This window comes from Gopherus flavomarginatus, chromosome 6 (assembly GCF_025201925.1).
Source record: "Gopherus flavomarginatus isolate rGopFla2 chromosome 6, rGopFla2.mat.asm, whole genome shotgun sequence".
In the NCBI taxonomy this organism is placed as follows: domain Eukaryota; kingdom Metazoa; phylum Chordata; order Testudines; family Testudinidae; genus Gopherus; species Gopherus flavomarginatus.
This window is the reverse complement of record NC_066622.1, coordinates 19,345,026-19,369,530: the sequence shown is the minus strand read 5'-3', so window position 1 is coordinate 19,369,530 and position 24,505 is coordinate 19,345,026. Positions and strand designations below refer to the sequence as shown.

Below are 24,505 nucleotides of genomic sequence, written 5' to 3'. Positions count from 1 at the left end.
CTACCACTTCTGTCGGTACAACTTCTGTCACTCAGGGTGTGAAAAAACACATCCCTGAGTGACTTAGATTACACCAATAGAAGTACAATTATGTCAACAGGAGACTTTTTCCTGCCGACATAGCTACTGCCACTTGTGAAGGTGGTTGTATTATGTCAATGAGAGAGCTCTCTCCTGTCAGCATAGAGCAGCTGCATGAGCAATCTTACAGCAGCGCAGCTGCATCGGTATAGTTGTGTTGCTGTAAGGTCAATAGTATAGACGTCCCCTGAAAGTATCAGAGCATCACCTGTAGTGCTATATACAAATACTTTTAATGTGCAAAATGCTCTGGATTCTTGAAAAATTTCTCTCTAAATAGGTCACATGTTAAGCGTCACTTTGGGGAAATGCACAATGAAGCTTAAGAATATAACTCGGCTCTGAAGTGTTCCCTCGGCCTCTTGCTGCTATTTGATTTTTACATTATTTAATTTTTGGCAACAGCCAACTTCCAGCACATGCAGTACTCTAGCCTCTATCCCGCTTTTCTAAACTAATTGGGGTCAAGCAGCCCTGGAAAGAGGCCTCCTCTTGTTACTGTAGTCATATGAGCATCTAATCTCAAAAGTTTTTAAGCCGCATCAAAATTCATGTGCTTTGTTTTCTCAGCCCTCCTCCCTCCACTTTCAGTTCCGCTAAGTGACTTCAGCTCAGAGGAAATGCTGCAGACAGACAAAGACAGCAACTCTTCTTTGGGCCTCCTGAGTCCCCAGTTGAATTGAATGGGACTCACTAGCTGAAACAGGACTCTGAGAGGGAGGGGAAAGAAGACGCCTTTTGGAGTATACAAGAACTGCACTCAAGCTGATGTACACTACACTTTTTAACCTAAGTGTTTCTGTCACATAAGACCTTCTGAATGATCTCCTTATAGCATTGCAGAGGCTATGTATTGGTTGATTAGGCTTTTTCTGTTTTTGGCTAGGACGCATGAAACTTTCGTGTCCCTGACATTAGTTAAAGGCTTGATCAAGTCATCTGGCTTCTGCTGAAGTAGTTCAACTGCTGCAAGCAGTGTCTTCTGCTGTACATGGCTTCATATTGAGAACAAAGGCAAGAGAGAAGAGGTGGGGGGGAACATGACAATTGGCAGTGAAGCGCTAGAGAATTCATTGCAGATGTGAGGCTTTACATACGGACTGCTAGGTTACATCTTGTCAGTGAGTGGAAAGAACCTTTTCAATTTTGTTTATAACGAAGATTTGTTTCTTGGCATTTTTATAAAGATGATGTTTCAGTACATTTCTGAAGGTAGAAATCCATTCTTAATGCCATTGAACCTCAACGTGGTGTGGCTGAGATTCGGACGCATAACTAACAAAACTTAAAGAAGAAACATTCCCTCACCTTGAATGGGGAATGTGACTGATTTTCTTAATGGAGGTGATACTGAGCCTGGTAGGTTGATTAATTTTGCAATAGTCTTATTGTTCTGTAAGGTTTAGGAAGACTCTGATACTATGATGATTGGGGCTATTGAAGAGAGGGTTTGAGGGTTGTGTTTGCACTTTTTGTTGCTTCATTATGGTGAGTCTACTCCATAGGGATTCCACTGCTATCTGAACTAGGATTTTACCCAGCAAGATTGATCTTTTTCTTATTGTTCCCCCTGTAAGGAAAAACTACTGATATAAACTGAGGTGCTACCAAGAGATTGAACAGGGAGAAGGTGAATCCTCTCACAGGTGTCATTTCATCACCCCTCTTTTATTTTTTATATATATATAATATAAATAAAGTGTGTATGTTTTAATGAAATCTGTTTTACTAGTCAAGTTCCATTTTTAAGAAATGTCTTTGCTGAAAGAATTTTATAACTTTTTCTAACCCAGGCATAGTTTAACTTTTGAAATGAAAACAATATGTAACTTGTTGTTTGTGTGTGATACTAAGTACACAACAGTGGTGATAGCATCTGCCCTTGTACCAGCTTTAAAACTGAGACTGGATGTCTTTTGAATTGATTCATATTCTCAGTTGTCCTGTAACACAGCTGAAGAGAGGAGGAATCCTAAATTTAATCAAACTACTGGGAGAATACTGTGGATTGCAGCTTTGTAAAATTCTTCTCTCACATGCCACAAATGAGAAAAATACAGTATCATAATCTGGTAAAGAGCGAGTGAGTAGATTTTGTGTTGGCTAGAATACTAGCTTGTTTTCCCACAGCTTTCCTAGGATCCCTTCTCTAGGGACTTGTTTACATGGTGCAGAGGGTTTGATTCTTAAATTTCTCTGCTGATGCCATGTGAACCCTGCGGGTGCTCACTAAAGGTACCTTGTTTGCAGTAACGTAGTCCTGTTTGAAACCTGTTCCAGCAGGGTCTACACAAGGGAATTAGAGGACAGCATGTTAGTGTGCCTTACAAATTGCACCCTCGAGTGAGTTTGCTGGCGCCATATAGGAAAGCCCTAGGTTAAATGTTGTACTTCACTTCTTAGAGCAGTGCTTTCTAGTGATCAGTGTGTCTCAGCGTCTCATATCCCTGGTGATCTTTTATCATTTACAGTATTTTGAACAACCTGACTAAAGATATCAGAGCTTTTCCAAACTAAACAAGGAAACAGTAATAAGAACATCAGTTCCATGAAATTATTCTTGCATCTTCTATTCTTGAAACCATTTTGATGGCAACCTTTCTTATTACTATTTTAACATTTTTATCATGGTCATGCCTAGACCCAGCAAGGTTGGTTCCTTATTCTGCTAGCTGCTGTATAAATGTGTAGTAAATGACACTGCTTTCAATTATTTGACTACTGAAGCTCCGCTGCACTGTTGCTGGGAGGAGGAGCTTTGTGGCAGTGCAGTGTGTAGAATGAGGTGAGAGCAACCAGCTGAAGTAGTGCAGCTTCAATAATTATTTCAACCTGTTCAGACTAGCCAAAACCATTGTAGACTGTGCTGCACAACCAGACCTACAGTAGGGTTGCCAAGGACTGGCCTGGAGTCTCCAAGAATTTAAGATTAATCTTTAATTAAAGGTTATGTCATGATGAAATCTCCAGGAATACATCCAACCCAAATTGGCAGCTAATCTACGGTAAAGATCTGCTTCCTAGTGTTGCAATCAGCACTTGTAAAACACCCAAGACTGCAGCTGTATGTAGACACACAGTGCTGTACAAGTGTTATGCACTCAGCGTTCCAACCAGTTGGTTTTTGCATGGTATAAACAACTTTTAGGAGTCAATGGCATTGTGTACAAAAGGGGTAGCTATTCCTCTAGAAAGGGGGAATAATAGCGATACCATTATAAAGCAACATTATACTGATATGAATGCATCCACAATTGGGCATTATATCAGTTTAACTATTCAATAGAAAAATAACCCTCCCCCAACTTAAACACTACAGGTAGACAAGGCCTAAGTCACATTTCTCTATTAATCATATTTACTCTCACTGGAGATCATGTTTTTTTAGCCACATTTAAGGTGACTTGGTGGCATGGCAGAAGTAGAAATTTGAAGTTTTACATCTAAACTTTCTGAAAAGTGTTTGAGCAACAGAGCTCATCTGTTATCCAAGTACCTGCTATCGTGTATATCATTCTATATATGGAAATTCTTGCATTAAGTTCAATATACAGTAGCACAGCAGGACTTGGACACAGACACCATTGTTTGAAAGCTTGATAGGAATTCTTTCTGAGGTTGTCATCTTGTGACAATCCCAATTAAAGGTTTGAACTTTCACCAAACAGAAATGTAATAATGAAGAGGCTTTTCATCCAGGAGTTTGCAAGAACCAGGTGTCCAGAAAGCCTCCAGTCTTGCATGCCTACCTTTGCACACACAAAGAGGTTTGTTTGGTGCTCAGCTGTGTTGAACCACCCATTCTGAGTCAGAGCTTGAAATAGGTGGCCCATAACATACTATTGCTTTGGATGCCTACTAATTTATTTTGCTCAGTGTCCCCATTTTTTCTGACTCAAAATGAGGAATACATGCTAGATAAGCTTTCAGCCTGAGAACTTATTTTACATCAGCTTCTGTGAAGCTGAAGTACCTTTTAACTTCTTTATAACAATACTGTCTGTTTGTTTTCTCTGAATCTCAGCAAACTTCCTGCTGCTGCCACCCCAACCACTCTTTCGGTCTCTGTCCCCTTTCAGGTACTTGGTGCTCCTTCCCCGGAGAGCTGGTCTAGTAGTACCATCTCAAATAAAATAAACATGCATTAAGAGAACACGTCCAAACCTTTTTTTTAATTCCTCTTTCCCTCAGTTGAAAGCTGAAAGTGAATTTTTCCCCATATAATGTTTTCCTTCTCGTTGCTCATATGCTGGGCTGTTCTAGAATTTGCCCCTTAGCTGGGTTGTTGAGTCTCATTTTTGTAAACTAATTATAGATTTTCTTCACGGCACAAAGAATTGCATGGATTTTACAAAACAGCGTAAGGGGAAAAGCTCAAAGTTGTGTTTTAGCTTGGCTAATATATTCCACGCTTGTATAACGCATGAGGGTATCTGCAGCTCAGCAGAGTAGTCCAGAGAATAAGGAGCAGAAAAGAGAAGCAAAAGAGTTGGGAAAAGCTGTATGTCCTCGAATCCACTCTGATTGCAAATATGCTGCTGTGGCTAAAGCAGAGGCAATCTCTTGTAACCCACTTTCCCTAATACAGCTGGAGTCAGGAGCCATTAGCACATACAGGACCGTGGGCTCTTCAGCAGTTTACTGCCCACACTCGGTGAGTCTATCACTGTACACAGCTTAGGCTCAACAGCATGTCTCTCAACCTCATAGAGCCGCTAATATGAGCCTCCCACTCCCAGCAGTAAGTAGCAGGCTGAGTAACAGACTGGGCTGGGGGGCAACCACAAAATGGAGATGCAAAGACCAAGAAAGGAAAAAGGATTTTTTTTAAATAAAGATGAAGTTAGTGTGAGGTCTGGAGGAAGAAAATGGCAGGGGTTGGGGAAATACTATAACAGGAAATGGTGTGAGGGGGTGTGAAGCATCCCGTTTAGCAGACAGAGAAACTGAGGTGTACAGTGATTAAGTGACTTGACAAAGTTTGCTCTGCATCAATGACAGGGTCAGGATTAGAACTCAGTTCTTTCCTCATGGTCTGTGCTTGGCCCACTAGACCAGTAGTTCTCAAACTGTGGGTCAGGACCTCAAAGTGGGGTCACCAGGGCTGGCATTAGACTTGCCAAAGCCCGAGCCCCACCACCTGGGGTCAAAGCCAAAGCCTGAGGGCTTCAGCCCTGGGTGGTGGGGCTCAGTTTACTGGCCCCTCACTTGGGACTGAAGCCCGTGGGCTTAGGCTTTGGCCCCCCTGCCCAGGGTGGCTGGGCTTGGGCAGGCTCAGGCTTCATTTCCCCCCACTGGTTGTGTAGTAATTTTTGTTAGAAAGGGGTCACAGTGCAATGAAGTTTGAGAACCCCTGCACCAGACAATGTTACCTTCATACCAGAGTTTTTCTGGTGTGCTGTCAAACTAATCTGCTGAAAATTGTTTCAACTGAGATTTAATGGAGTGTGTCATTTATACCCTGCAGTGTGGGTGGGTATTTGGGGGTATTTTTTAATCCTATCTCAGAATTTTCTTGTAAACCTAATATTTTGCACTCCCTCAGGGACACCAGTTATCCTGTCAGCTGATGTTTTTATTTTATTACACTGTCCGTTTGTTATCTTTCGCAGTGTTTTTGAGAGTGCTGCAGAAATAAAATATAGTGTAGTGTAATTAATATAGAATTGAATGTCCTGTAGCTTTAAATCTAACAGTCCTGTTGCTTTTATATGTAAACAAAATGCTCCCAGTGGGGCTGGAGGAGAGAGGCATATACTGTGTGTGAGTGCTGAGTGTAACCGTTTGCATCAGCAGCACTGGAGGTCTGCACACAGTGATGCTTGTTTTGGCAAAGGCTTTCTGTTTATAAAGCAAGTGTCCAGAGGCCTCTGTCTCTCAGATGTAGGGAGCAGTGTAGTCAGTGTGGGAGACTGTCCAAGCAGTACCTAGCACTGAGGAGGACTTTGCAGATTGGCCATGCGGTGATGTTTATGTGGTGCTGCTGTACCTGTATATGCTGCGACAAGCACTTCTGTGAGCCGGTGAAGGTGAGAAGATCATGGAACATCAGTGCATTCTATTTGGCTATTTTATTTAAATCTCCAGTACAGTAGCACATGACCTCATTTATAGCATTATTCTTGGAAACCGTGTTTTCCTCCAGGCTTGACTGTTATATTTCTGTGGGCTTATTTTTATATATCTAGTTTTATTCATCTTGGAAGCTGGAAAGTATGGAAAAGGCTGCTGTCTGAGTGAGTGTTTCAATTTATAATCAAGATCAAATATGTGCTTGCATAATACAACGAAGGATGAAACCTAGGTCTAGTAAAAGCAGCTCAGTATCACAGGGGGGTATTTTGATCAGGCATATCTTTAAATATGAATGCATGCTTTGCTTTTTCAGCTGTGTAAAAGGTATTTCCAGGAGGACATATTGCAGAATCATATCTGATACTAGCCAAAGAAATTGGCATCTGGCTTCTCAGAGTGCCTGGTGACCTTCACAAACAAATGGGTAATTCTTTGGCCTTTATTAACAGTGTAGCCAGGAATTGCCCCCTCCACAAAATTGTGTTACAGCAAGACCTATTCCCCACTTACATTTATGAGAAACCTATAGCGGGGGTTGGGATTCTGATCTGCTATGAAAAATGTATACAAGTTCTTGCTGGTGGTTCTCTGATCTGCTGTGACTCCAGTGTACAGAGGGAGGGAGGAGAAACACAGAAGCCTGACATTTTGGTTTTACCATGCAGGGGAGGAGGGGATATTTTCCTTGGATTTATTACCAGTCCCTAAATACGTGATGCACATATTAAGCAGTGGCTAGTGTTGTGTTTTGAAGCATATATATCTCGTCCCACTTATTGCCTATACCCATCGTTTTCGTTAAGAGCAACCAGTTCTTGTGAGAGACACATTTTCTTTCTCTTGAATAAAAGTCATGTAGAGGTGGAAACTGCTAGTACCTGTTAAAACAAAAATTGAGAGCTGAAATTGTGCCAGGAAGTAGCTATGGGGGTGGATTGGAAGGGTTTTGTTTACCATTGACACTAGCATTTTATTTGTATTCAGGTTTCCGGGGGGCAGGGGGAAATACCTGCTGGACTACAGTTGGATACATCAGTGTCTGTTCTTAATGAATGCAACACCTGGATCTTACATAAGACTGAAGATTCACACCATATTGCCTTAAGTACAGTTTTAGAATCTGTTCCCATTACCGCTTCTGTTGCACAGTTCCTGCTTGTTCATAGATCCTCTTCTAATATTAGCAACAGTACTTGTTCTTAGCAGGGCCCCCTGAGATGGAGTTCCAAATCTGCCTTCATTGCAGATAGTTTGCAGTAAATAAATTGAATAGTTTGTAGTAAATATATTGATTTTATCTTTCAGTTAATATAGTATTTACTGTAGACTTTTTAAACAAGTTTCTCCTCTGCCTTCCTCTAGAGGCTGGAGACTCCTGCCTCTTGAATGAAACTTCCTCATTAAATATAGCTTGTGCCTTTCAGGTCTCCAAAGGCATATGTATGCATGTGGCAGCCCAGCAGGAGGAGCCGTTGATAGGCAGGCTTTTTCTTTGTGCTGTAGTGGCATTTATTAGCTCTCCGTTGTCTTTGACTTGCTGAGCTAGTCTTCTCTTTGCCATTTCGTTATCTCATGATCTAGCATGAAGTTAGTGTGGCTCCCATACAGCATTCAGAGCTTGAACAACAAACTGCAGATTTTGGTAGTAAAGGAACCTCTGCAGTATCCAAACTATTGCGTATTCCTGGCAAATAAGAAATTTGTTGATGTGTACTCTGTGTGTATTATAGAGGTTTAAAGGAAGGGTTAATGCATTGAGAAACTATAGATACAACTTCCAAATAATACAGTGACAGGACACATGAATCTTGTTGCAGTTTCAAGACATATTTATCTTTTAAAGCAGCAAAGAGTCCTGTGGCACCTTATAGACTAACAGACACATTGGAGCATGAGTTTTCATGGGTGAATACCCACTTCGTTGGATGCATCCGACGAAGTGGGTATTCACCCATGAAAGCTCATGCTCCAATACGTCTGATATTTATCTTTTAGTACAAGTTGTTGATTACATTAACCCAGAAATAAGGTTACAGAATGGCTTTTGGTTACTGTGGGGCTTAGTTAAATGACAGTTATATCTGCAAAAGAAACAAACAACTTCTAAAATTAAGTTCTCCATGTATCAAACAAAAGAAAGTATGGAAACGTAGTTGAACCCTTCAAAATGACTACTTTATGTCTGAGATGAATTGCAACAGAAAAGATCTATTAAATGGTTACATAACAAGACAAATTAGATTTCAACAAAGAAGACTCCCTCTTAAAAGGGGGGCAAACCCTTGTTTTAAGTGTGGTTATACTGTGTAAAATGATCCTGTAAAATGGCTTTGTGAAGTTATTCTCACTGATTCCATATCCAATTTGCTTACTCATTTTACAAGTCAAATTTAACTTGCAGCCTGCAATCTGAAAACCAAGCTCTGTTCTTTACTGTGCCTTACACATTCACCACTAATATTCCGCATTAGTTTTAGAAAGCAAGTTAATGTGTGAGACAAAATGGACTGTACTGGCTCTGCAAAGCTAACAGTAGTAAAAGCTTTGTCAGTAAATTAAGCGAATATGACTCAGATACACAGGGGAAACTGGAATGAGTGAAAAATGCCATTTTATGTAGCCATTCCTATGATTATACCCTATATTTCAAATAAATAGACTTGTTTTCAAGATATCTATCCCTATAATTAAAATTCATCCACCTCCTCTCCTGTTTTTATTAGTGTAACCGCCTACTCCCTGGACTTCCTGACACCCACATGGTTTCCCTTCAGTTGATTAAAAAAAAAAAAAAAGGCAGCTGCTAAGATAATCTTCCTTGTCCATTGCTTTGGCAATGTCTATTACTATCTGTTCCTCTTAACTCTCAAAGATCAAGTTCCTTCAAGATCCTGCACATAATTCTGTCCTCGTTTATCTACCTCTATATTCTTGTAATTTGTTGCCTATGATGCCAGTCTTAATGTCCCACTTGTCCGCCTATCACAAGTGATTTTCTTCCACACTCCTCTTCACTTATGGGAAGTCATTCCTGAATTGATCCACCAAATCATTACTCTGTGCATTCAAGACCTTCCTAAAGACCCACTTCTACTATGACACCTACAAGAAGTCAAACTGGCTGGTCATGCCTCGATGGTGGGTTATTTGGAGGTAGTTTTGATCATCTTTAAAAATGTTAAGTGTGAATAATCACCTGTTGAATACTTGTATGTTGTGCCCTTTCCTCTCTCTTTACAGTGGGGACCATATCTCATCCTGTGTCTGTTTAGCACCTACATAATAAATACCCACCTTTGTCTCATCCCTTTCCACACACCCCACCTGCTTCTGCTTCATGGGCAGTGGTTGAACCATATATATTCCTCAGGGAGAAGGTGTTTCTTGTCATCAACTATTACCTTTTAGCAACTAGTAGTGACTGATTCCTAAAAGAGTCCCTTCCAGTCTTAGACCAGAAGAATAGTGACCAAGGTACAGGGCTTCAGCCAAGTGGGAAGCGAGAAAAATGTAGGATCTTCCAAGCCTACCAGATTTGTAGACCTCAACAAGCCAGGAAATAACTAGGGTTACTGTGGGGTGTGCTGGTTGGTTTGTGGGGTGTGTTGTGTGTTAGTGCACTAAGTAAAGCTGCAGAAATGTGAAATGTGTGGGTTGTGTTGTAACTGACACGACAGGTAATTCTTTCTGATAAGACAGGTAGTGTCATGGCCGTAGCAACGTTAAACATTTTTTTCCTTTCATTTCACTTACTAATGCTCAAATATTGGTCCCTTTCTGGAACTCTCGTACATTGCAAATATATGGAAAATAAAGCTGGTTGCTCTATCACTTAAACCAGCAAGTTAGGGCACGTCTACATTACAAAATAGAACCACTTATTGACTGGGTCAGGACAGCTATATTGTAACTGGCTACCGCAACAGTTAAAACTGTAGGGTGAAAATTTTCAAGGTTGCCTAAGTCCTATTTTCAAAGTGATTTAGTCACTTAAGAACCTACATCTCATAGTTTATTTAAGTTCATGAGCCTACATCTCATAGTTCATTAAAAACTTTGCCTCTAATGTAGAGGGCAAGTAGTCCTTATGCCCCTGGTTAGTTACGTACTTTGTCATTCCCCCTTCTGTAAATTGGTGGTGATAAATGTTAACTCTGCAGAGATACTGAGGCGTGATTAATGTCTATATAGTGTTTTGAAGATGTAAAGCACCATATACAGTAGAACTGCTTTAGTGGTCATTTAGTTTCTATGAATAAATTACAAAGCCGTTTCCTCTTGGTGCTAAGTTGTTGGTCCCGCATACTATGTAGCTGGGGCAAGCAAAAGAATCAAATTGGAAGCAATTTTTCTGATTTTTTCAAAGATAGGAAAGAACTTCATACCTCCTTGAGGGACAGTTGGGTGCAGGCAAAGAATGTTACTGCTTATGGGAGGTCCTGTTAATGCCAATTAGACCTGACTAGCCTGAGTATTAAAAATACTAGCAAGATTCCCATGTCTATGCTTCTGTTCACATGTCTGATTTAGCACGCTCTGTCTTCTAGATCTGAATATATTAAGAATTTGAATGTAAAGATCATAATGGGAGTTGCTCAAAACAATTCTTAGATGCTGACTTACCGAAGGCTCCTCTGTATAAGTGGAATGGAATATGTTATAGTGTGGAGCTGTAAAGAATGTGTTGGGTGCTGAAGACACAGCCTTTAGGAACTCCTGTTTCACAGCATATCTGTCAGCAGTTTGCCTTAAGATATGGTTGTGTACAATCCTTTGCATTGTATGGAAAACCTTGTTAAAAGAATGTCTCTGTGAATCATTGACTTTATCGCTTTCTGGACCTTCAGCTTGTTCTTGCAGTGATCCAGGCTTGCATGTTAATAGAAATTTCCTCATTCGTACCCACTATTTACATCTGTACTATAGGGCCCCTCCTTGATGTATATGGAGAATCTGAGAATGATTAAGTCTGGGTGTTTCATAAACAATGAACCGGAATGCTGGTGACTGAGAACGTGTGCAGTTCTGCACTGGACAAACAAAGGCTTGTGATGGGGGGTCCTCTTACCTTTAGAGAGATTTTGTGCAGATTTAATAAGCAGCCTCCAAGAAGCAGATGTCGCATTAAAAAAGTGAAATAAAATGTAGGACTTTGAATAGCTCCTTACACTAACAAAGCTGTTCTTCTGTAGATCATGTGAATACTGTTTCCGTTAAAATCTAGAAAAGTCACACCTAGTGTGTTGTGCCTTCAGACCAGGGCTGTGTTCAGTTCTGATGTTTCACTGTTACACACATGAATGCACCTTAATTGTACTATTCCATCTGAAGCCAGCCACCTCCATGACATTTTCTGATTATCCTTTTTTGATATCACTGAGTACCAACTCAATGCCTAGCCTGTAGGTTGTTGCAACCCTATCTGTCATGGATACCAACGGGGGTATCTTCCATGCTCTATCAAAAGGGTAAACGTTGAAGTAACCAAAGAATTTCTCAAACCATTTCAAGTGAGCCATAATGTCCCCTCACAGACTATTTGCATTTCTGACTGAGAATCTGAGTAGTTAGAGCACCAAAGCACAATCTGACATTTTTTTTAAATGAGATTAATAATAATAATGCCAAGAAGGCTTCTCACAAAGTGAAATCTTGCAGGAAAAATGCTGCTGCTTCAAGTGATGGTCCCTATTGTATTCCACTGAGAGGGTTATGCCTGCACACTATGCTTCCAGAGTCAGAGAATTTGAAAGTAATGTCTGTTGGTCCGTGCATGCACCTGGCTCACCCTGCTTTCAAATTCTCCGACTTCAGACACAATGGAATACAGATAGGGATCACACATTGAAGAACCTCCAGTTACAGGTAAGTAACCTCCTCATTACTTCTCTGTGGAATGCAATTGGGACTGAAGAGAAGGGTTTTATTACGCAAGTGAACTGACTTCAGCTAGGGTGGACAATGTACTAGCCTTAGTGCATATATCAAAGATTTCCTGGTGGCTTATAAAGTGTGTTTTACTTTTGCTTTTGAATGTGGTTATTTGTGCCAGCCTTGCAGAGCTGAGATTAACTGTTTACATAGATCAGAGATTTTCAGATTTTTTCAGATTAAGGGCAACACACAGTGTGTGAACCACACGCTTTTCCTTTCACAAACTTATGGAGTACCTTTGCTACCATTCACAGTTGCGTAACATCCCCGTGGCATATACAGCAATTGCCTGCATGGAAAAGTAATATTAGGAAAGCATTTCATATATTTGAGCCATCTTTTAATTCAATTTAGCAGGGGCAAATGGGGAAGCACTATGTGATCAGACAGCTCTCTTCAAACCACCTGTGGTCTGTAGACCACAATTTGAAAACTTCTGCAATGGAGGTTGACAGTTTCTTTCTCACATGTTGTTAATCTTAGAAATGTGATGTCTTTAGGGCTGGTACCATCTTAATCCAACTATTGCTCAACTAAGGGAAGAACCACTTGCTCTAAGGTTTGTGATAGGTGACTATCTTCCTTCTGTTGATCACAAATTATATTTAATTGTGTGTTTTGAAGCTGACTTGTAGTAATCCCTGATATTTACATATCTCCTCCATTCAGAAGGATTACTATGTGCTTTTGCATGCAGTATGTAGTGGGATGATCAAATAGAGATGCACAGTCATATATGGGATAGATGCTGTCATTTCTGTCCTATGTTAGGAGTGCTACACAAACTAATTGGAATTTAGCACAGGGCATTGTGGTTAACTCTTGTTAATCTGCAACAAGTGTTTGCAACAAGTGTTATGGTATTTTCAGCAACCACAGGTTGTCAGGATTTCAGTCTTACACTGAGGGTGAGACTGCCCCTCCAGAAGCACAGCACAGCACTCCCTAGAGCCATACTAGGGTATTGGTTTATTACTGCTTCAAAGGGAACAGTGACATCTTCAAAGAGATCAACACCATTTCATGCGGCACTTAAGGTTTGTTGAATGGATATCTAATGTTGCCTGTTTTTCATTAACTATTACTGTATGTAATTAGTAAGATGTGAAAAATTCTCTTTTTAAGGAACATTGCTCATCAAAATAAGAAATACCGATATTAAAATGGAACAAAGTAACTAAAGCTATATCAGAGAACCATGCCTGGTATAGGTTTCATTTTAAATAAACATGAGATCCTTTATAAAGTGTTGGTTCCATGTCATTTCTCAAGCTCAGAGGGATTTTTCAAGCTCAGAAATGCCAGAAGAGTTGAGATACAGCTGTACTTGTTCTTTCTCTTTAACCTACCTTAGTATGAATAGCCCTGTTCTCGGTGTTCTTAAAGATTAAGATAATATATGGAACATCCAGGAGGTCAATGTGGCCTCATAGTTAGAGTACTTGTCTGGGATTCAAGAGACTGTTCTACTCCCAGCTGGGCCAGTGGGCTGCTGGGTGTCCTTGTGCAAGTCACTTTGCCCCTCTGTGCCTCAGTTTCCTCTTCTGTAAAATGGGATAATATTGACCTCATTTATAAAATATCTTGAGAGCTCCAGATGAGAGCTAAGCATTAACATTCTTGGGTCTGAATCCATTTGGAACCTTACAGTTTACTCATGTTCCTGCCAGCGGTTATTACACAGAAAAGCAGTAGGTAAACAGAATTTCCTTTTGCCTTGTTTCTACGTCCTGTAGCAGCTGCTTGGGACTGAGAGGAGGTTTAGTCCCATGTAGTGACTCATGCATAATACTGCAGACACATGCCTCACAGTAACCAGATCAGAATGCAAGAAGAAGTGTCTTAGTCAGATGGTGGCAATGGTAATGACCCTGGCCACAATTGACTCCTGATCCTCTACAGCCCTAATAAAAAAAACCACCACCACACATACACATTAGTAGTGTGTCCCGCACTGGTCCTCTAAAAACACTCTGCCAGAAAATCAGAAAGCTGCTGCTGTTTATTTACAATGCCTGTCTCATGCAATCATTTCAGCTTTGCTGGAATTCAGGCAGAGCCACTTTCTTCTTGTCCAGGGTACTTTAAATCTTTAAGATGATGAAAGCACTCAGTCTGTTGGACATCGGTGGGCTTTTGACTAATGTCAGATAACTGATTATTTGAGTACCATATCTTGGCATTTTTGTCTGTCTGTCTATCCCAACACACCTCCTCTGTCTGTATGTCTGTCTATGCCACATTCCCAGGAATGGGATTGCAGCATATCTTTTCCCCTTGTCGCTGTGAAAAGCTAATTAAAACTAGCTTAAAAACTGAGTTTATAAACACAATCCTTACTGGTCCCTGGGGACACCAGCATTTCTAATGCATGTAGAAAATGGGCTATGATTTATCTTTCCACCTGTATAAATCTGTCTATTGTAATGAATAAAATATTTTCAAAGAAACAAGTTTCATCAGATTTTATGGTAATACTTTGTTCTCTGTAAAAGCAAGTAATCTCTTAAAAATAGAGTAGCTATTGGTTTTGTGTGTTTCCTACTCTCACAGGCTTTGTCTTCACGACTTAAAAAAAATTTTTGTTGGTTTTTGGGCTTTGTCATTTTTAAACCCCAGGGCAACAGGTTTTCGCTATCCCACTGTGCTTAAAAAATACACTATCTTTTTGGCAGTGAAGATTTAGCCTAAACGTGCATTTAAAAGAATGTGTTAACTCATAGCACAGTGCCACTATACAACAGTTGAAATTGCAGGGGAAATTCAGAGAGGCAGAATGTAATTACTCGCACTGAACCTTTGGTTGACAGTTTTTAACTACTGGAGAACTTTACCATGGGAGCTCTAAAGACAAGTGGTCAGGGCCACATTTTTACATCTCATCTGAAAGACAACTCCTCCAGGTGTCCCTACCATGACTCTGAGGCCCTGGTTAAGTAGTGCTAGCTACTAATCTGACACTGACCACCTTTGCTTTTGGGAATTGATGAGATTACAGTTTGAGGGGGTGTGGCTGCAGACATGATTCTTTAAAGAGCTGTAGGCTGGCGATTCAGTCAAACATGAAAAAGGCTTGTCTTCACATACAGCAGCACCACTTTAGTGAAGATGCTCCTGTGCAGATGGGAGAGCTTCTGCCATCAGTGTAGTTAATCCACCAAAAGGCGGAAGCTGTGTCAACAGGAGACATAGTGCTGTCTACACAGGCGGGGGTGGTTAGGTCAGTATAACTACGTCACTATGGATTGAGGATTTTTTACAGCGCTGAGCAATGTAGTTATACTGATATGGGTCTGTAGTGTAAACCTGACCAGAGGTGTTTTCTCCTCTTTAATTTTTGTTCGCCTAAAGGTGATGATTACTGATCTCACTTTACTAATGGATTGACTGCCTTTTAACCATCAGTGGATCCCAAGAGTTTCTACCCTCCTGTATGCTTTGAGGAAAGAAGTCAGTCTGTCTATTCCTTGTGAGTTTGTTACCTCTTGGCTACTAGGAATTTCAATACAAATCCTCCAGTTCTCTCCCTCCACCTACTGTGTATCCATTGTCTTAAATGCACTTTAGTGAGTCTGCTCATTAGAGAGGGGAAGTTTCAGCAGGAAGTCAGACTCATGACTTCTGTTCTGATCCTGTGGTGTGGGTGGTGGTTGTTTTTTGGGGGGAGGTGGTGGGGGGAGGTGGTCTTCTTGAGTGTTTAGTTGTTAATGTTTATCATGTAAAGAGAGATCTTGATCATCAGGAGACATGGCTAGTCCAGTCTGCTCAGAAACTAGCTATGCACCTTCCCAGAGCTGCTCCCAGCAGAGTCATCCTTCCCCTTGCAACAGCCAGATCCGCTCTCACCTTGCCCTAGTTTTTTATTCTAAGAAACACGACACTTCTCGGTCACGTTTTCAAAACTTCAAACAGAGAGGAGGGAATAGAAGCTGCAATAAACGGCTCCTAAAACCATGTGTTCCCGGAGCGTTGCTGTTACTGGCTTAAAGCCAGCTGCCCTACTTGGAAACAAAGTAAGTCTGGATTTTCAATGAGTCATCAGGTACCTTTGTGTGTGTAAAACGTTCCCACCAAGGTTTTTTTCGAAGACCCACTATACTGTAAATAAGACTTGGTGTATACATAATCTGTAAAAAGACTGCGGAGGAGGAGGGGGGAAAAAAGTTCTTCATAGGCTCTGCACTATGGAGTAGATATGTAGAAAAACTCTTGCAGGGGAGTAATCCTGGCAATTTGAACAGTGAGGTATTAACAATGAATTAAACCCTTTAGCTAAGGCATCCAGAAGACAGTCTCCACCTGCCAGAAGGTAGGGAAAGAACTGAGGTCCTCATATGGCCCAATCCCCTTTAATAGTGGGGACAGAACAGCTTTCAGTACATTTCTTGTCGTCTTATGCTGGAAGGAGGTCATACTAGCCTGTCTGGATGACTTATTAGGACATTGGGGAAACAGTTGAGATATGAGCAATTGAATGCTAACTCACTTGCAGGTGTTCACACTGAACATATTATATTCCATCCACCAGCATCTCCATAGCATCCAACCAGGGTAGATTTTTCAGTAATCCTAAATCCATTAGTTTTGGACAACAGAACTCCCCAGTGTTCTGAAGGATACAGGTTTTGCCAAGCGTTGTGGGTTTCTTGACGAGACTAGCTATAGTACAATAAAAAATCAATTTCAGTCCAGAATAGTGTCCACACAGGCAACTCTTCTGGAATATTTTATTCTGCTGTAGCTGTTGCAGTCAGTTTCCCCATGTAAACAAGACCTTAAAACCCTAAGGAATCTTGATCAGGCTGGTGAAAAGAAAACGACCCAACATTTCACTATGAAGTTCCACCACTGACTTCTCTCCCAGAAAGAAAACCAACTTGGAGTGTTAGAGGAAGAGGTTGGGGCATTAGAATGATTTAGAGCATCTCCTAGTGGAACCAGTTTACAGCGCACCAAAATCTAGTGAAATTATTTTTATAGTAAAATAGTGTTTAACATCCCATATTGTTTCATTGCATTGAAATGTGCAAATTGCTGCTATGGTTATAGTAAAAACTCAGCTTGGGGAGAAGCTGATTTGTGAAAAATAACATAATTGTGTTGCTCTGTACAGATTTGTGCCTCATGTCCTGGATAGATTCCACACCTGCTCACTTTTAGCACCTTATGCTCTTGAGAGACGGTCTTAATTTATGGAAGAAATTGATCTCTTTCAGAACCAATATTTTCTGAGAATTTTGCATTAGATTTCAGTTTTTCATTTTCAGTTTCCCTACTCCAGCAATAAGGGTGAATCTTTGTGAGCAGTTTTAATAAAGACTCCTCTCACTGGAGCTGCAAAGCAGCTGTTTTCTAAGGCACTTGAGAGGAGTGATAAGATCGTTTCAACACGCTGAGTAAGCTGGGCTATGTGTTGACATTCTAACAGAAGCACCAAGGGAGAGAAATTGTAAACTGAACTACAACTGCACATAAAATATTTGTTGACTGTGTCGGGGATCCCGCACAAGGTCCGTGTTCGACATATGGCTTGATCAGGTAATCAGATATCAGAGCTACAGTCCTAAGGAAAGATTGATGAAAATCACAGATTCCCACAAGAGAAACTAAATTATATACTCTTCCAAAATACACGTAAGCCTGTATCACAGAGATTTAATATTCTCTGTGTAGTATTGCTAACCTGTGTGCCGTTAGCAGAACAGATTAATACTAACTCTTGGTGCTGCCTAGAAATCTTTATTTAAAAAAAAAAAAAAAAAACGCATCCCCTCTTGATTACCAAGCAATTTGCTATGACTAAGGCTGCTTCAGTCAGTAGCTGATATTTCCACAGTCACCCCAGACTGAAGAATAATATTCCTAAGTTTCCAGCAACCAGAATCCTTTAGAACATAAAATGAAACATCAAACACTTTAACTTCCAAATGTCAGACATGATTTTGTGTAATAAACAGTGAACTTCAGTGCAAGGTTACTAGCTAGTGGCCCTGCTGACCTTGCCCAGCACTAATTTGTGTTATGACAGTGCAGTAGAGTGCTGCCTGTCTAAGGGAGGGTATTTATTACAACTTACTGTATGTATACTGCATTGTTTCAAAGGTATATTCAACTTCATGGAGGAAGGAAATCTATCTAGTGTAACAGATTTTTTTTTTTGTGCTTGACAAAGTGCATGTTCTTAAAATGAATGCAGGAATGTTTCCTGTGGTGTTTACAGATTGAGATATAAATTGGATTAAAATAATTATCTAAATAGACTAGTGAGGAGTGCTGCCAAGTGTTTGACAGTCAGCAGGCTAGTCAGGGAGAAAAGAATGAGCACCATTATAGTGTTTGTGATCCATGCTTTGCAAATATAACAACCTATTTACTAGAGCTTTAAAGGTCACATGAAGCCCAAAATGCAGGTTTGTTTTTACATGCTTTAGTCCAGTAGAAATGTTTCACTGATTCTGTTTATTCCAATGGAAGCAATTTATAAAACATTGTACCAAACACAGCCACACTGTACTAGCGCATAAGGACCTGGTGGTGGAAGTCTAGAAACAAACATGAAATGGGCTTTTCGTTGTTTGCTTTTCCTGCAGCTTGTACAACAAAGTTTCAAGACTTAGATTGTTTTAAATTGATGAGTTACCACTGTCTGCCTCCTTTTATACAAATGCTGGACATGAAGGGAATAGCAGAAGGATGGTTTTGTTTCCCAGCTCTGAGCCCAAATTCCTGAGTCACGTAACCTCATCCTTAGTGTCCCTATCTCAAAAAAAGGAGGAAAAAAAACGAATTGCCTAGTCCAAGGGAAGTGCTCTTTACTTAACATTATGTAGCACTTTTAATCTCCAGAATGTGTTACAAGTAGACACTATTGGTTATTAATGACTGATAGGCCAGTTTGGGACTGCTGTATTAATGGCAACTCAGAGCAGTTCACTCTTGCAAACATTTTGTCTGTCCTTTGTTTGAGCTTTCGTATTATTCATGGTTATTTGTTCCTTTACATCCCACCAATTCCTTGTGTTCAGATGAGAGACTTCAATAGAAATAGGGGGCTAGTAAGTTGATACGTTCTGGGCACAGAGCACTGGACAGATTACACTGAGAGCAATGAGAAAGAGAGAGCCCTCTGGCATAAAGAAAGCAATCAAGTCTAGGGGACAGAGCAGGAGTTACATTTTACCTAGTAACCAGGTTCCTGAAATACACAGCCCCAGGGACTTCTAAGGAAAAACGTTGGATTTCCAAAGAAAAGAGAGTTGTTAAAAGCTGCATTGTTTGAGTGTCATTCCCCTGTTTCTTCACTGTGACTGAGGAAATGTATTGAATGCTGCGCAGGAAAAGAACTGCGTCTGGAAAGCTGAGGCTTATAATTGCCCTGCTCATTGATAAATATTTCCTAGAGGGTGTAATGGGCTTTATAAAATAAACTTCCCTCCAGGAGTTTGGGCCAAGTGCTTCATCAGAAGCAGCAAAAAATAGTAGCTCTAATTAAATTAAATGTGTTTTCCATTGTTTTCTTTGTCTAACTTGTTTTATGCCATGCTGGAATAAACAATGCGGTGACCTTCCTTTCAGCAGTGCTGTATTAATACTGCTCTTATCAGAGTTAGGTAATTTGTTCTGTATGGCCATGACTGTATCATGCCCTTTGTCTTGTGTGGCGCCTGTTTTACAGCATAAGCTGTGGGGAAAGAGCATGACTGTTAGAAAGAGAGCAAACTTTTGCATTGTCTACATCTCTAGCACTTTTTGCTTCATACAACCTAGCTCATAGCTGCTGCTTTGTATGTGAAAATGGGATTGCTCTTCCATAATTATACAACTGAGTCCAGTGGGTAAGATGGAAATTCATGCTTTCGAATATTGCCATCCATGTGCAGACTTGCATTAATGCTTTACTTTGAATGCTTTAAAAATGAGCTGTCCCTTTAATATTTTTTTCATGCCTTGGATGATGTCATGTTTTTATTTCTCACCCCCAAGCCTGATGCAGGGATAATGCCTTTCCTCTTGAAGGGGAGGAGTTACTGAGTAATTACATGATTCATGGTTTCAGGTAGTGACTAGTGAGCTACCTTCAGACAGTTGGTTAGTTTTGCTGGACTCATACCAGAACAAGAGCTTGGCTTTTAGTAGAGCGGTTATAGGCATGTTAACTCTTCTTTGTGGAAGCCATGCACTGGGAAAATTTATTGCGGCTCAGAAAAGCCAAGGTAGGCTAGATGAGAGACAGCACATTCTTGTACTTGCAGGGTGGAGGGCAGGGAGTGCAAAATCTAAAGGGATTTTCAACTCTAAGGGTTCAGTATTTTCCATTTTATTAGGAAGCTAAATTTAACAAACACACTTCTTAATTCGCCTTTTGCACTTTGTTGCCAATGTAGATCGTCAGTATATGTCTGCTTTGTGAATTAACTTTTATTGCTTCCTCCTGAGGATAACTTTTGTCTGCTTCTGTATATTGCCATCTCTGCAAATCTGTGAGGTGTGAACATTTATGGTTTAAATCAATATGCTTGTTCAAAGATGTTAAAGGAAACCTGCCTGTAGGGGTTGAAAGTCATGTAGTCTCTCCTCGAAAAATCATATGTGTACAGACATACTGTATACACTTGGTAGGTAATTTTAAGGATACCAAGTAGAATTTTGAAAAGTTACTAAGAGATTTAAGAGCCAGTCTCATTTTCAAAAGTGATTTAGGCACTTAGGAGCAAAACAGCATCCTAAATGCGTGTCACTTTTGCAAATGGGTCTAGACTCATAAATCTCTGACACTTCCACAAATGTTAGCCTACATTAAAAGCAGCTTCCACCTCCTTGAAGAGTTGTAACAGTGCATCAATTAGTTGTTGGTTTCTTTGGATTGACAACTCTTTGTAGTTAAATTCCTTTTCATCCAAGGTGAAAAGTCTTGGACAGACTAGTGGTTGGTGCTTTACACTTAGAGATGTGTTGTGATATCCCATTACAAAGTGCATACAAAGAGTAAGAATGTTGAAAGGCACCAGATAATGGAAACCAAGACTGAGGCAAGAAAAACACTGAGAACATGGGATGTTAGTATTGGAGATTCTGTAGTGAAAATAAATTTTATCCTTTTTATTTTTCTTCAGCATTAAGACATTTTTTCAAAGGGGAATATGTTGGAGTTTCTGTTTCTGGTTACTAAGCAAAATGCCATTAATGTGTGTGTATAAATGCTATTGGTACTGAGAAGGAATACTTTAGAAATTACCCATTCACTTTTATTGCTATTGGTATGTTGGATAGTTACCAATAGTGCTTTCTGCACATGGCAAACAGTCTGCCCCTGCTCGTTTTTTAACTCGCTTCATTTCACTGTATGCTCAGCGTTGATCCAAACCAGTCTTAGTCTTGGCAGAATAAAAAATATACAGTAATAAAATCTGAATTCAGAAAGAAAATTGTGATGCTTCAACTCAAGGGCACTGGTCCATTCCTGTTCTGAATGGAAACAAGGCTTGGCACTTCTTCTGTCCTATAATTGTTTAAAATTTATTTACTGCAAGGCATTAAGAGTTTTAAAGATTCCAAGTAGATTATATATTTGAAACGCTGGCATTTCAGGCCATGATCTGTTCCCCCTGCAGGAGAAGGAGGCTGTACACTCACTTTAGGACTTGATTTGAGCGCTTTATTGTTACGATAATAGCACGTTTCACAGGGCTGAGAACATGAAATATACGTGTGCATATTTTCAATGACCTACCTTAGTAGTTCTTATTTCTTGTCTTCTGAATTGCAGTGTTGTCACTTGCATTTATTGCAGCAATAAAAGTTGTTGTGTCAGGAATTGCCTCAGTTCAGTATAATGTATTTGAAATATGTGGTTTTTGGTCTTCCATGGTTATCCTTTCTTTACGTTTCTCCCCCAGTATTGATTCACTACATCCTATAGCTCAGTCCCTACTTCTACCTCCTCCTCCCCCCTCCCCAAAACCCTCCTTAAGCAGTTGGCGTTTTGAAGGTGCCATCATTTTTAGCACAACTGATTGAGGTGGCTTTTGAGCATCATCCCTTTAGATGGCCATGAACTACATAGGACTCACAAATGCTCTTCTCCCCATATTGTAGGATGGGAATTAAAGAGAAATGGAAAAATGAGGTGTGGGCAACAAGATGGAAATGACTGATTTTTAAAAATCAAAATTAGAGTAACTTTTTGTGTACTGTAGAGTTCTCTGTGCAGTATCAGTTACTCTAAATAAAGTTTTTAGTTTTGAAGATCTTGGAATGCAGTTTATGATCATTGACTGTTAGTGCCCAGCAAAATGGATGGTTTTTGAATTAGGAAAGCCAGTGTTTAACCTTCATATTCTTTCCCTCCTTTGTCTAGATCGAACGGTCGGAAGTAAGCAGCCTAGCACAAACCCCTAATGCAGTGGCCTCAAGCACTGATGGCAGCATCAATGCAGACTCTGTTGATGGGACCCCGGATCCACAGCGGACAAAAGTGGCCATCACTCACTTGCAGCAGAAGATACTGAAGTTGACAGAACAGATCAAAATTGAGCAAACAGCCCGGGATGACAATGTGGCAGAATACCTGAAACTAGCCAACAATGCTGACAAGCAGCAGAGCGCCCGCATCAAGCAAGTGTTTGAAAAGAAGAACCAGAAATCGGCCCAAACCATTCTGCAGCTGCAGAAGAAGCTAGAGCACTACCATCGGAAGCTTCGTGAGGTTGAACAAAATGGAATCCCTCGGCAGCCAAAGGATGTCTTCAGGGATATGCACCAGGGCTTGAAGGATGTGGGAGCAAAGGTCACTGGCTTTAGTGAAGGAGTTGTAGACAGTGTTAAAGGTGGGCTTTCCAGCTTCTCCCAAGCCACACATTCGGCAGCAGGGGCTGTGGTCTCCAAACCCCGGGAGATTGCCTCCCTAATAAGGAACAAATTTGGGAGTGCGGACAATATTGCTAATCTAAAGGACTCTTTGGAAGAGGGTCAGGAAGATGGGAAGACTCTAGGTGGTGTTCATAACTTTCAGTCAAGCCCAAAATATGGTAGTGAGGAGGACTGTTCAAGTGCCACATCTGGTTCAGTGGGAGCTAATAGCACCACAGGGGGTCCAGTGGGAGCTTCTAGCTCCAAAACAAACACTCTGGATATGCAGAGCTCAGGGTTTGATGCAATACTACATGAGATTCAAGAGATCCGAGAGACACAGGCAAGACTGGAAGAATCCTTTGAGAACCTTAAGGCTCACTATCAGAGGGATTATTCGTTAATAATGCAGACTCTGCAAGAGGAGCGGTACAGGTAGGCATTTTATTAATTAGTCCCCATATTAAATACTGAGGAGTTACAGAGCAGTAAAAATTTAAAGCACTCAGTGGACTATAAACAGCTTAGGGCAGGCAATGTATTGTGCCTTTCCCAGGACAGTGCTAACTGAGTATACTTGTGTAGTGGAAATTCCATCATTATGTTCCCAGTATAGAAATCAGGGTTAGAAATTGAGACAGTGGGAATGTTTTTGTGTGGTGCAGATCTGCATTTACCTTTTTAGAATATTTTAGGTGGAAATATTCATCTCCAAGAAGCCACCCTGCAATACTTGTTAGCTTCACCAAGGAAAACATTCTTTGTGAACTTCTGTACCAGTCCAAATGTTCCAATAGTAATTCTTCCCAGCCAACAGACGGAGACAGACTAGGAAGTCTTTTATAACATATCCCCTTATAACAGGACCCCAACTCTGCCCTTGTCCTCTTCCCTTCAGAAACTGCACGGACTCCACTGGGTGTGCTCTCAGTGAAACTTTATTTCAAACCCCCTTTACCAAGATCACCACAATTGCCCATGCTACCACCTGTTTACCATATTGGCTGGTCTTAAGCCCTCTCAGCAGAACCTGAGGGAAACAGAAGTCTCCCCATTCTGAGGCCTCTGTATGACTCGACTCAGCTAGCCCTGTTCCTCCCTCTTTCCCCCTGTACTTCCTCCTTGTATATCTTTTATCAGCCCTGGTCTGAGGGGGCCAGTTAAGTTCTGACTCACCCAACCCACCAGCCTGATCAGTTAGTTGCCGCCAGTCAGCTTCTCCTGGGGCAGTACTTAGCATCTAAATAATCAGAGAGCAGGCTCACTCCCTGCAGTGTGTGTCACCTCTATATGTGGGTCTGGCCATCTCTTGAGCTTCATTTAGTTGCAAGACCTATATCCATCAGGCAGACTGCTAAAAGTCAGAAAGCAGCCCCAGAGGTGTAGGGACCCTTTCACCATACATCTGTATATAAAGCTGCTACTATAGCCTGTGTGAGGAATCAGTGGCCTATACGACCTACATGCTCCAAGCTTCCTCTCTGATATCATGGCTGAACTGAACAAGGAAGCCAGGGCCTTCTCCAGCATGTGCATATGCTGCTAGACCCAAACATAGCAAGCATTG

At 40.8% G+C, this 24,505-nt stretch overlaps 1 protein-coding gene across 6 annotated transcripts in view; it reads left to right on the top strand.

The window, feature by feature from the left end:
• Positions 1 to 24,505, top strand: part of TMCC1 (transmembrane and coiled-coil domain family 1) — a 200,708-nt gene that overhangs the window by 160,870 nt on the left and 15,333 nt on the right. For all 6 annotated transcript variants that reach the window (XM_050958386.1, XM_050958387.1, XM_050958381.1 and 3 more), the window contains one exon: positions 22,448 to 23,373. In XM_050958386.1, coding sequence (XP_050814343.1) covers positions 22,448 to 23,373 — 926 coding nt within the window. The remainder of the gene's footprint in view (positions 1 to 22,447; positions 23,374 to 24,505) is intronic.